Raw genomic sequence first — 13,601 nt, forward strand, 5'->3', positions numbered from 1 at the left:
GCAGTCACCTAAAAAGCCAAGTATATAACCTAAGTTCCATAAAAAAAGCAGTCACCTTTGACAACACAATTTCTTTTTATAAGCAAGCTTGTTTAGTGGTTAGGTTAGTCATTAGTTTGTGAAGGCAGGCATTGAACCCAGGTCGTGGTATCAACCCTCACATACTTAAACCAACTTTGCAAGCTGACACATTCACCTTCGACAACACAGTGAGAAAAAATAAAGATTGACCTGAAGCCAAATATTTATGTTTCATTCAAATGTCAAACCAACATACACCACTAACAGACTCCCCTCCTTGGGAAGTTGGAAACTTAGAATGAAAAAAAAAAGCATTATATTTCAAAAGAGGGCATGCATGCATCATTTCCTCTCTCTAGTTTCTTGGGTAGAACAAGAAATCCATCAAAACTATAAGCATGAAGAAAGAGATATCCCACCTGGTCCATCCCACCAGATTGTATTCCAATGTGGCATTCACATTCACATGTAAGCTGGGCAATTTCTTTCTGTAAAATAAGGAACAAGTGAATTAATGGAAGTAGTAGGAAAGTAATGGGACAACAAGCAATATACAGTTGTTAACAAACTTTCAAATTACATGATGTATTTAAAATAAAATCCTACAAAATCTTTACATTATTTTCATAGTTTCCAGGAAAAAGAAAAGTAACAATAATAAATTAGTGCTCTTTTCTGACATTGGATACACGTGCAAGATCAATAATCTGAGACATTGAATCCTCTATATAAAACTAATAATTCTATTTTGTATATATTCAATCTTCTTTGGTAAGAAAATCATATAAAAACGAACTCTACAAGCTCATCTTGTGGTAGACACACTCTCCCTCTCAAAGCAATGTAAAGAGGAGAATTTTACAGAAATTTTTTTTGAAAAAGGAAACAAAAAATAGAATAGGATATATAATATAGACTTACTCTTCTCCCACATCTCTGAGAATGTTAGTAAGTTGATTATCGATACCTAAATAGAACGCAGCTTCATAAATTGTGGATAGAAGTTGGAGATTCAGGTGCAATTCCCATAACAGGAACGCTCATTAGGCCAACCGTTCCAGCCACATAGTTGCAACAGAGATAAAGCTCTTGAAAATTCTGGTACCAACATTTCCTTGTATCCATTCGCAATCCTTCGATCATGTTGTTGAAGGGCTACAACACTCAAAATTTTAACTTCTTGTTCAGTTTAGAGTAATCTTTGTACAATGAAAAAAGATATTAAATTAATTTTATTAGTACCTTGATGTCTATGGGAAATTGTTAGACAATAGCAGTTAATGTAGCACCGAACATATCGTAAGGGCATTCATTGAAGATATCTAGAAGTCTCTCCTCCCATCTATCAAGAACTACAGTGCTCATATGGATGGCGTTGAGGCCGCCAACCAGCTCATCTATCATTCTACACCACACTATTTAAAATCATTATTTGCAACATCTATATATATATACCAATTCAATCCTATTTGCTAATCATCAAATACATCTATAACAATTTACCATAAATAGCCCATATCGCTTTTTGACGTTCCTCGGTTATTAATAAAATTCCTGAAATATGGTCAATTAATAGCCAAATCATACATAAATCCTATAGTTAATTATGTGATTGTGAGAATATGTGCTTGGTGAGAAAGAAAGTAAGGGTGAGTGAGAGAACCAAAGTAAAAGGTCTTAGCATATTCAGCGTGCAAAGGCATCGACAACGTTCGTAAGCTTCTTCTAAGAATGTAGGATGAAATTCAGGTCTTCTGCAAGCATTCGTCATGGCTAAGTTGCTGGTCTGTGATTGCTTATCTATGATTTCATCTTTTATTTATCCAACAGATATAGAACATTTGATAAATATAGATTCGATGGACAATAACCATTGTTGTTTATATGTAGAAAATGCTGAAACAAAGGCACAAGTAATGTAATAGATGTATGACGTGTGAGCACATTATAAAGTAACTGAACCCAAAGATTCAAAGATGGTAACAAGTAATTTCATTTTATTGCTAAAGCTATTGTAACCATAACATAAGTCGGAGCTGTAAATGCCCAATACCCTAAATGGGAAATATCAATCCTACAGTTTAGTCAAGCACAAGGATTGGCAAAATAATCCCAGCAAAGGTAACTCTTGGGCCAAAAATCGACTATTGGCATGAATATAATTAATTGATTATGTTACTAGGATTGAAGATCCAAGAAGTTGTTAATAGGATAAAGTACAAAGATATCTCTCCCCATATAGCCACTATATACTCTTAAATTCTTCTTTTATGTATCATAGCAAACACTCTTTGAGTGAGGAAGGAATTATGTTTATCAAGAACTATCAGAATAGTGCAAAATTTATCAATAATTCCCAAAAGAAACAGAGCTATCAGAACTATAACATGAGATATTTCAGCCAATAGATGGCAGTAAGTTATTGCATTTAATATATTAAATGCAATTGGAAACATAGACCGTCGTAGTGCCACCTCACCCAAAATTTATATATATACATATATTGAACTATAGTTACTCCAAATTCAAAAAAGCTACCCAAAATTTTGGAACAAAGAGACCACCATATCGATGCAGTGAATTCGAACAAGCATAAGGTCCTACACTGAATTTCTGTTACAATTGATATAAGATTAGTCTAGGAGATCTTCAATGGTTCTACTTGTATTGAATTATTTGACTATTTTAAGCAATTCAAATGGTTTATAGTCTAGTAATACGACTTTCAATGAGAATTTGGTATTCCAACTACAACGCCATGGATTTCTCTACCTGAGGGCCCAAATTTCTGGCTGCAAGTCCTTATCATCGAAATATGGATTTTCACTTGGGATCGAATAGTTTCCCCATAGACCAAGGTCATCTATTTCACTGGCACCTGAATATATGCAAGACAAGGATGGAACACAAAAAAGGATTATAAATGATAAGTAAGTAATAAGCATACAATTCCAACTTACTACAAGGAATGAAATTAATGAAATAAAAGATGGACTTTCCAATGGTTCATTGGCAGCACTTTCATTCCTTCCCTTCAAATTGATCTATTAAAGTTCCATTTTTAGTGACATTTTTTCAAGCACCTACAATAAAATATCCAATGCAATGTTCAAGGAATGAGAATACTAATGATAAGTTTTAATGTAGTGCTCTGCAGACTTAACCCATCTTTGATTTCATCATCATTGAAGCCTAATAGATTTGGGATCAGCTACACAAATCCTATTCCTCCTTTCAATAATGTCCAGAGCATTGCCTTCTGTAACATAACACAATGCTAATTAACACAGATATTTAAATTATTGGAAAGAATCCGGTATCAGGTATTTTACAAACTTGTGCTGGGAATTAGTTGAATAGGTGCATCTGTAGTAGCCAACAGTATTCAAGTATTCAGACAAAAAGAGTTATATTTGCCATGACATATTGTGGGTGAAATTAATGTCCTTCAATGATGTTCATACCAATAAACGGAGAGACTTACTTGCACAGGAAAACTAATTGTGACCTATCATTTGTCTTGTTTTCTAAATGAATACGTCTTTCACTTTCCTCCTTAAACTTGTTTGGAGGAAGAACTTCACATGGGCCTTGAATTAAGCCAACCCTCACAATGCTAGCATGATTAGATTCATACACTTGCAACAGTATAACATCCTATAAACTTCCACATGTAACAGATAGGACATTGAACATACTAGTACAAAAAGAAGCCGCTCATGAAAATAAAAACTAAATAAAAACCTAAGCATTAGAAAATGAAAAAGGCTTCATGAAAGGACATAGTAATTGATATGTTACCAATTGTTTAAGTTCAAAAACGTACCTCTTGATGGCCTATTATAGGAAGCTAGATCATCATTTTTCCTCCTTTATCCGGGTTTGGGACCGGCAATGTAAAAGGTTTAAAAAAGTTTACCTAAAAAGAAAAAACTATTAGTTATTAATTAAATAATAGAAAATAATGTAAAAGTCCTAGAAGACAATAAATAAGTCAATAAAAACTAGTATCAAGTAAGTTTACCATTGGAACATGTAATATTCCAATCAAAGTCAAAACACAACCCTTGTGTCTATGTTATTTTGTTACAACAAGGATGACAAGTAAACAATTATTTCACTTTTTTCTTCTTTCCATTTTTTCTATTGTTATGCATTTATTATGCCTATTAATAAAGATCTTTAAAACGAGAATAATGCATATTACAATCACAATTTAAAAAGAGAGCTGATATTGGCACCCTAACTTAAAACAGCTCCTAAATTAACCAATCACTCTTGCTCATTTAATACACATGGCATCAAGCCATTGGTTCATCACCTTGGCACATAAATTTCTAAATAACAAATATATGTTCTGTTTTCAGATAGTCAAGTGTTTTTGAATTAATGATTGGGTAATTTATCCATAAATAAATAAAGGAACAATATTCATTAGGCTAACTTCAAATTTTTAGGAAAAAAAAAGCATTCACAATGAAGTTAACAGTCCACCAAAAGATCCATGGACACAAATATATGCAAACAGTCTTCTCAAGCCTTCATACATATAATAATAAAAATCTTACTAATCACAATACCATAATAACAACAACAACTTTGCTTTCTTTCAACCAGAAGGGGTCCCCCCCAAATCTTGTTGGGAAGACAAAGCAACATTCAGTCTTATAAATATATAAATATAATTATAATAGATTGGTAGTAGATTGGCCTTGCAGCCTCCATTACTAGTCAGTCAGTCATATTCGCGGAGCCAGGTAACTTGCTAGAGAGTTTATTGGCTTGCAAGTATCAGTATTTTTGTGTGTGTGTTTAGGATTTTCTATGAATCTAATCATAATTGTAAACAACAACTTTTCAAAAACTTGTATAATGTCATTCTTCAATTACACCACAACAATAAGGCAAAGAATTTAAATAGAGTAGAGAGGTGCTCAAGAATAAATCAGTGTGCTATGTACACACCCAAAAGAAGGCATAGTAGCATGCTTCATTAGAATCATATTCTTTAGTAGTCTATCGACAACCAGGTACATTTATCAAAAACACAAACACAAAAAGGTCATCAGGTGCAATTTCGACTAATGAGTTGAATTGGTCATTCGCTAGAAGTAAGGCAAATTCAAGCCCATCAGACACACTAGTAGTGCTAATTCAAGCCTACAATACCCCATCTTTCTCTCTATACTTTACTAGTTAATTTTTGGTTTCCTTGATGAAAAATGAGACATATGGGGTGGGGTATTTATAGTGAAAATAGTGGAGAAAAGGGAGAGAAAGCAAGAATTTGGAGCAAAAATAAAGAGATGAAATCAACATATGGCACAAATCTCATCAGACACACACTAATATTTTAAGTTTTATAAGTTAATTTGGAGGAAAAAGGAAAAAAGATTAAAATGAGATTGGAAAATGAAACTTTTATAAGGTATATTTGCATGACTAAACTCACCACCTTACATTCTTTATCCATGGTGAGATTATCTATAAAGTTAGCCCTTTACAGATAAAAAGACCACCCAATTCGAACCATGACAACCATATCCTCACATTTGAGGTGCGGGACCAACAAAGATATTTCCAGCACATATATGTATGTGTGTGTTAGTGATGAACCAAAAGTAATCCGTCTTCGGAATTTATATTTATAGAATGCAGAAAAATAAACAAAAATCTACTAATTATCCAGTAATCACTATGTGTCATGAGAATATGCAATAACTTCCAAGATGGGAAATCTTATTTCCCAAGGTAGATTAACAAATAAATAACTTCCAACTCGCATGACAAGAGCATCCCCTAGAAGTAATTCCATCTTATAAAATAAATTAACAAGTTACATGGGAATATGCTCTACCTCTGGCTTAAGATCCCGGTGTACCACACCTTGTAGATGGAAAAATGCAACAACATTCAATATCTGTACCATGACAGCCTTTGCATCATCTTCTGAGTATTTTGGCCTTCATTAGGGATATGTAAAATGTGCTCTCAGGCGTGCAAGATGTCAAAATTCAATATTCAAGAAATAAAATAAAGGAAAGACTAAATGAAATAGGCAATATAATATGCAATGAAAGAATGCTATTGGTAGAGTACCTTTGAGGCTAGCCAACGAAATAATGCAAACAACCCGAAACACAATCAATTCCCACTATCACTAATACATATGTTGCAGTACTTCATTACTATCATCAGAATATCAGAGTATGCATTCTTAATTGGTTCAAATTTTTTAGATACGACTCTAATCAGCACTAATAAAAATGGATTCAGAACCACGATTTTTAATTCTAGTTCAAGTTCCAATAATTATATCTACTTTTGGATGATATAATACAAAGTATATGACCACTCATCTCAAGGCAATGTTTCTATTGAGAAAAATATTGAAACTGTCTCAACTGAAACATTCCGAAATAATACGATACATTCCAACACAAACCAAAACTTTAAACCATATGACAACCAATAAATGACCTTACTAGACCAATTAAGAGTAAACTATAGTCAAAGTTGAAAGATCCAATTTAGTAAAAGCATAAGATAAGTATAGAAAAGAAAGTTGATAAAAGATTAACATGTGAACAACAAAGTGAACAAGGGAAGACAATTGTATAAAATGAACAAATAGAGAAAGTTATGGAAAATAAATATAAAACCAAGTGAAGAGGTTTAGAAAAGGCATAAAAAAAAACATTCAATTAGCTGACAACAAATCTTTGGGATAAAGATTTGATGATGATGATGACACAATAATCATTTAGTTTTAAGGTCAATTGAGGTTCATGGGTATTGGGTCGTGAATTGAGACCCAACTTAGTTACTCAAATGCAAGTTGTTGGAGTAGTGTACCCATGCAACAAAACAATAACAGAGTACTAAAGGGATATCCACATTATTAATAACAATGGCAGCAATAAAGGAGATAAGGGGAAGATAATCAACCACACAAGAACTTCAATTGTGCATTGCTAGGGCTAGTCCTTGTGCTTCATGGACAGCATAAAATGCAAGTTTGCGGTAGAATATTTTGATAAATAGTAATAGGCAGCCTAAATATTTTTAAAAAAAATATGTATAGCTAAATCAAGTTCACTGTTTTTGTGGAACACTTCAAGCATAATAATTGAAGCATATTGTCATGTCTCCTTAGATATAAAATTTTCAAAGTTCTCATCCTTGAAAATTCTTCTGTAGAATATTAATCTACATATAACTTTTGTTATACTGCTGTCACATACCATATTGAGCCCAAGTACCCTTAGTAAGGTCGGAATCCTTTTGCAAATGGTATGCCCACAAGTTTGTTACATGAAAATCATTTCTCCTATCAAGTCTGTTCAGACTCCATGCTAGAATAGCCTCTATAAATAATAATAGATGCAATTTTTTCATGCACCTTGAGGCAGATTTTGTAAATAAAGGTCCATCCTTGATAGTAGATGTAATATATATATATATATATATATATATATATATATGGGTTGCTTGTGGGTTTCTGATTGTAACCATTATGAACACTACATCATCTTGCAATACTTGCAAATTTTTTTTCTTTTCTGATATGGGTTGCTTATGGGTTTCTGATTGTGGCCATTATGACTAATAATGGAACATCTCATGAACCAAAATTCTCAAAATGAATAAGTTCTAATCAACAATTTAGTACTTGTAGAATCCCATGAGAAATCTCTTTAAAGTTTTTATATACAGTTTGCCACTGAAGCCAAAATTCAAACCATAAGACAGTAAATAAAGTAGCTTGAGAAGGCAGTTCCCATTAGTGTCATTCTTCAACGATAGGATATTTTAAAAACAAATTAAAAACCATTTTTTCCCATAATCCAATAATCTAGTACAGGAAGCCCAAGTTCCAATAGGATGACCATGGTGTTCTGAGAAAGCAACCCAAGTTACTTCTCAAAATGACCTTTATCATCCTCACTATCACTTGATTTTTCATCAAATTGACAACCGTGCTTCCAAATAACCATTGCAAACTATGAACTATAAACTAGATACATTAAAACATCAAAGGAGGCGATGATACCCTTAGAAATTGCAGAGTTTCTGATAAAAAAAATCTTGAAATTGAAGGGTTTCTACTTGAAATCACTAAGAAATGTACCTTATGGAGGCGATGATACCCTTTGTAAGAGCTCCAAGAGAAAAACCAGAGAGAGATAGAGAGAGAGAGAGAGAGAGAGAGAGAGAGAGAGCAAATTCTTTTCTTCATCAGCCTTCGAATCATATTTCTTTGAAGCGTTGTGACAGGATCGAAGCATCGATCTCATCAAATCGAACTTCCAAAAAATTGACGGCTTATGACACACAAACCAAGCCATCGAACTTGAAATTTTTCACTAAGAGAGAACATAGAGCAGAGAGGGCAGAGTGTTTGTGTGAGAGAGAGAGAGAGAGAGCAGAGAGACAAACAGAGACGTCTGAGTATTTTATGAAAACTGAAATTTTCTTTAGTGGCGGATTCGTTTTTCCGCTGCTCTATGTACATTCCGAGCGGGAAATTATTTTAGCTAGCGGGTATGAACGGTTCTGTACCGGCGGATAATATAATCCGCTACTGTATTTAATTTTAAAAATAAATTTGAAAGAGAACTTATTACTGAATCAAGTATTTATATTGAAAAATTATACTCTGTAGCGGCGGAAAATCTCATCCGCTGCTATATTTACTTTAAAAAAAAATTAGAGAAAACTCACTCAATTGAATTTTATATATCGAAAAATTATACTCTATAGCGGCAAAAAATATAATCCGCTGCTATATTCAATAAAAATAAAAAATTTATAGAGAGAACTCACTAAATCGAGTTTTAAATATAGAAAAATAATACTCTATCGCGGCGGAAAATATACTCCGCCACTATATTTAATTTACAAAAAAAAATTATAGAGAGCTGCGGAAATAATAATCCGCTACTATATTTAATTTAAAAAAATTTATAGAGAAAACTCACTAAATTGAAAAGTTGTACTCTATAGAGGCGGAAATAATAATCCGCTGCTATATTCAATTAAAAAAATCACTCGAAATTTTACTCTATAGCGGCGGACAATATAATCCGCTGCTATATTCAATTAAAAAATTTGCTCAAAATTTTACTCTATAGCGGCGGAAAATATAATCCGCTGCTATATTCAATTAAAAAAAAATTATAGAGAAAACACAGTAAATCGAGGTTTATACGTAGAAAAATTGTATTCTATAGCTACGGATAATAAAATCCGCTGCTATATTCCATTAAAAAATTTTTTGATAAAGAAGAACCGAGTATTTTATATATAAAAAATTTTGATTTTTTTAGTGGCGGATATATGTTCCGCTGCTATATGCACATGAATAATTGGTGTGAAATTTCTGCGTATGCGCAGGTTCCTATAGCGGCGGATACAATTATCCGCTACAAAAATGTATCTATAGAGGCGGATAAAACTATCCGCCGTTATAAAACGTCGCTGTAGATCAAAAATGTTGTAGTGCCCATTCCACCACAACATAATATTTGGCAAACTATTACAAGAGAGCATTTCATACAATTTTATTTACGCGTCACATTTGCATTTCTCTAGTAATTCAATGCTTATTTGTAACAGAAAACATGGTCCAGCACTTTTGAAGAGAATATACTAATTAAATGTCAGATTCTTGGCGATTCTTCAGCTATCGTGATTGGTCGAAACAAAAATCCATGTAGCTGTCATTGGACAGAAGCTCATCATCATGACACAAGGGTTCACCGAGAGATATCAGAGAAAATGGAAATTCAAGTTCAGGATAAGCCAAGGTTGATGTAAAATCCTCCAGTAAGCACGCGTCATCTCCCACCAAAAAAGGTTCAGTCCAAAAATTGCCATCGGATTCCACTAATATTTCTGATGAGTTTATATTAGCATTTGGCACCTGGTTTTGGCCGGTCCCAACATCAGGATCGGTGTAAGTACACTTCTGTGTTAACTTCAGAGAAACACTAGAGCTTTCCAAAATTGAGGGTGTTGGAGAATTGGGTTCTGATTCTCCTTCCTTGTCGGCTTTACATTCTGATATTTCTGCTGATTGATCAGGTTTTTCCTCTTTCGATGCCGATGTATGATGTTTCAAGCGTTTCTTTAAATGGGTGTGCCAGTGATTTTTTATCTCATTATCTGTTCTTCCTGGTAATTTTGTCGCAATAGCAGACCATCTGGATATAGAAGACTATGAGAATTTTTGTAATAGTGCTTCATCCTATTAAGCTCCCCTTAATAACTATTAGGTTCTTTATCTTAGTCGTAGCAAATAAAATTCAATAGATAACCATATCAAATATTTTCTATCATCTAGTGGGCATTTTATTTACTAAATCGCGAACATGCCACCAATGTGTAGGAGTGCACTTTTTTCTACCAAGGAGAAGAATTTTTTGTTAAAAGAACAAACACATAAGCCAGTTTTAAGGCTTTAAAGAATGCTCAAGTGCTTTTGTGCTAATGCCTTCGATTGTAATGTTATATGCTTGGTTCTTGACAAACTTTTGGGCTACAAATCATGCATTTATAACATAGAAATTGTAAACAATTCAGTTTGATCTTCATAGTTTCTTTTTCATATATTTTTTTTTGTATGTTTGATCTCAATAGCTTTAAAAAGAAATTTCAAGGAACAATAAATTAACGAAGCCCATACCTAGTACCAAGTTTTTCATGTAAATTGATGATGATTTCTTCTTCTTCTCGGCTGTAGTTCCCTCTTTTGATATTAGGTCGTAGGTAATTCATCCATCGGAGTCTGCAACTCTTCCCACACCTTGATAAACCTGAAAAGAAAACCAAAAAAATAAAATGAAGTTTGGTAACCCATCAATTAGCATTAGTACTAAGCAAATCAACAACTTTACTTCATCAATTAAAACATTTGGTGGTTGTAAAATTTGTTCATTTAAATTATCTTATTAAATGCATTCAAGCACACAAACACACACACTCTCTCTCCCTCAAAATCACCTAAACAGGTGTTTTTTTTTTTTATATATAAAATGAAAGGAAAAAAAAATGAACTATATCATCTAGTTACCCATGAATCAAAGAAAGAATGAGGGAATTCAAGACTAACGAGGGGAACCCAAATGAATCCCGGAATCAAATTTATCACTCATCACTATATACCTGCATATTTCGGAAGCTCGCGCCAGTTCCAATGCCCATATCTCTTAATGTAAGCAGATAACTTCCTATCTTCTTCAGGAGTCCATGTCCCTCTCTTTAATTCTGTTTTCTCACGAGAATAATTTTTCACCATCTCTCACTAACTCTTCTCTTGAATTCAAGCTCTCAAGCTCAGAGACTTAACCAAAAGTACTCGATCTATTTATCTTATGATTCCATCTAATAGCGTGTTTTCAGACACTCTCTTTTTTAATCTCGCAGTCAAGCTTAGAACGCTAAGCCAATTATTCAAGGGAGGGTCCCTCCTAGAAGATGCAATTAATATTTTTTTAACCACCGAAGACTGCACCTGAACAAAAGCCTATTATATAACAAGGACAATGACCTCTTTGAATTTAAATCATATTCACCCATCAGAGTTTATTTGCATCCCAAAATTATATTGACTCATCATAGTACCTCAATTGGGTGATATATTGCCTTCACACTTTAAAAGATTTTTGCTTCCATTTTTTCTCTAAGTTTGAAAATAATCCATTAATTTATTTTAAATTTCTTTTATGTCCTTTTTTATTGAGATTAAAAAAATTCTTACACTACGTGAAAACTATAAAATTTGGGTGATATATTAGAAATAGAATTTTGATGGTTTAGGACTGTCAATTTTTTTATATTCCCTAAATTTGATGGTTTGGAGCCGTCAAATTTCTTCAATCCTCTATTAATTTGATTGGAGTTGAACGTGTTTTAGACAGGACTTCCCACTTCAATTCTGAAGAGAATGTTTGGAAAGGATTCTTTAAGGAGATGTTGTCCCACATACCATCCCTTGGTAACAAATAAGGAATATTATGGTCTATGTGCAATCATAATTTCAAGATTCAGCAATCTCATTAACTTGACTAAATTTGTCCAAACTCAATCTACTGGAATTGATTTCGATGTTTACGAATACTTAATGGATTTTAGTAAATTTGAACTTTTATCAATTAAAAGAAACTAATCATGATAGAATTTAAATAGAAAACATAAAAGATAAGAATCAATACCCTAATTTATCTATCTTCATCTTCATCATTAGAATCAATATCTTTATCTTCTAAATATTTGATTTGATGTATTGTACTCCATCTTATTACAATGCATCATCTTAATACACGAACAGTTATAGATGACATTTTTTTAATGAAGTTATTAGGATGTGGCATCTATTAAAAAAAAAAATTTCTCTTTTTTAAAGTTGCACTTGAAATATATATATATATAAATCTTGGTTTGGGTTTGCAGAGTCAAATCGGTGTGAGAGAACTTGGAATCGGAAGGTGTAAATCGGGATCTACGTTTCTCTAATGTGTCTCCTTGTGTTTCCTTACGTTGGAAAAATGATGTCACGTGCAAAACGTAAGCATTAAGTAATAAGCACCGGCCAAAACCTTTATTATATACTAATATTAAATAAGAGGAAATCTTAGATGTTCCCTACAAATACATATCCAGCATGTGGGCCATACCAAATACTGCAACGTGGCAAGCGCTCCTAGCTACACTGACCTATGAAATTTGGTTGATTCCTAAACTTGCAGCAATCATTTTTATAATAATAAATAGAATAATGATAATGATTAGAAAAAAACTGATGATCTTGACAGTGTACAAAATCATAAATCTTTTCTGTGCGTATCCCGAAGAAAAAGATCATTGGTTTTGTGCACTTCGACATCAAGAACGTCAGTTTTGCGCAACAGTTTATCGTGATTCTAGAAAATATGAGAAAATGAAAATTTGTCAGAGTCCATGAACAACTGTAATTGGTTGTTTCCTCGAAAAATCGAAACCCTTAATCTCATAAAGTGTCCTCTTGACCTAAGTGTGAAAATTAGAATATAAAAAATTGAAACACAAGTAGCTATTATATAATAGGTAAAGGGTTTCACACCTATTTTAAAAGTTGAGTCTTTAGACATCTTTTTTGTGTGTGGTTTGAAACTTTGAATCACCTGTGAACTAAAAGTCAATGGCGAAGAATCTTTCCTGAGGTCAGATCATCTCTTTGAAATTAAATAGCAACTAGGGTTCCCACATAGTGCACCTTAAGGATAAGGACAAGCTAGTTAATTACGACCTAGCAATATGAGTTTCACAGCTGAAGAGATGGTGAGATCTCAACCATTCAATGGGTCCCTCCCATATTTGAAGGGCTCAAGATTAACAATTGAGTTGATAAGGGCAATATATCATCAATCAAGTCATATGTGTTTTCTTACATATATTTGGACCTTTGATTCTCCATCTGAATATAGTTGTTAGGACTCTTTTGTTTGAAAGCTTTTCTTGAAGATGTATAGCATTCCACATCAAAAAAAAATTCTATTATTATTTGAGAAAGAATTTCGAAGAAGTTGGTTGGAAAAATC

General features: G+C 33.0%; 1 protein-coding gene and 1 long non-coding RNA gene across 3 annotated transcripts; both read right to left on the minus strand.

Moving 5' to 3' along the window:
* On the minus strand, positions 1-7,410 carry LOC147411413 (uncharacterized). Of its 2 annotated transcripts, none has more exons than XR_015180081.1 (6): positions 5,879-7,410; positions 3,848-3,940; positions 1,525-2,899; positions 1,264-1,436; positions 989-1,176; positions 1-509 (listed from the first exon to the last, which is right to left on the minus strand). It is a non-coding gene; the product is annotated as an uncharacterized LOC147411413 (long non-coding RNA). The 2 variants fall into 2 exon arrangements; XR_015180080.1 differs by having other exon boundaries at positions 1,264-1,426; positions 5,879-7,409.
* Positions 7,411-9,508: 2,098 nt separating this feature from the next.
* LOC147411414 (transcription factor MYB63-like) lies at positions 9,509-11,403 on the minus strand. Its single transcript, XM_086451957.1, has 3 exons — positions 11,188-11,403; positions 10,709-10,838; positions 9,509-10,226 (listed from the first exon to the last, which is right to left on the minus strand). Exons 1-3 carry the CDS (start codon positions 11,318-11,320, stop codon positions 9,707-9,709), a joined length of 783 nt encoding a protein of 260 aa, XP_086308083.1. The 5' UTR covers positions 11,321-11,403; the 3' UTR covers positions 9,509-9,706.
* Positions 11,404-13,601: the final 2,198 nt, after the last annotated feature.

Source organism: Akebia trifoliata, chromosome 1, assembly GCF_017979445.1.
Source record: "Akebia trifoliata isolate Shusen 1 chromosome 1, ASM1797944v1, whole genome shotgun sequence".
NCBI lineage: Eukaryota > Viridiplantae > Streptophyta > Magnoliopsida > Ranunculales > Lardizabalaceae > Akebia > Akebia trifoliata.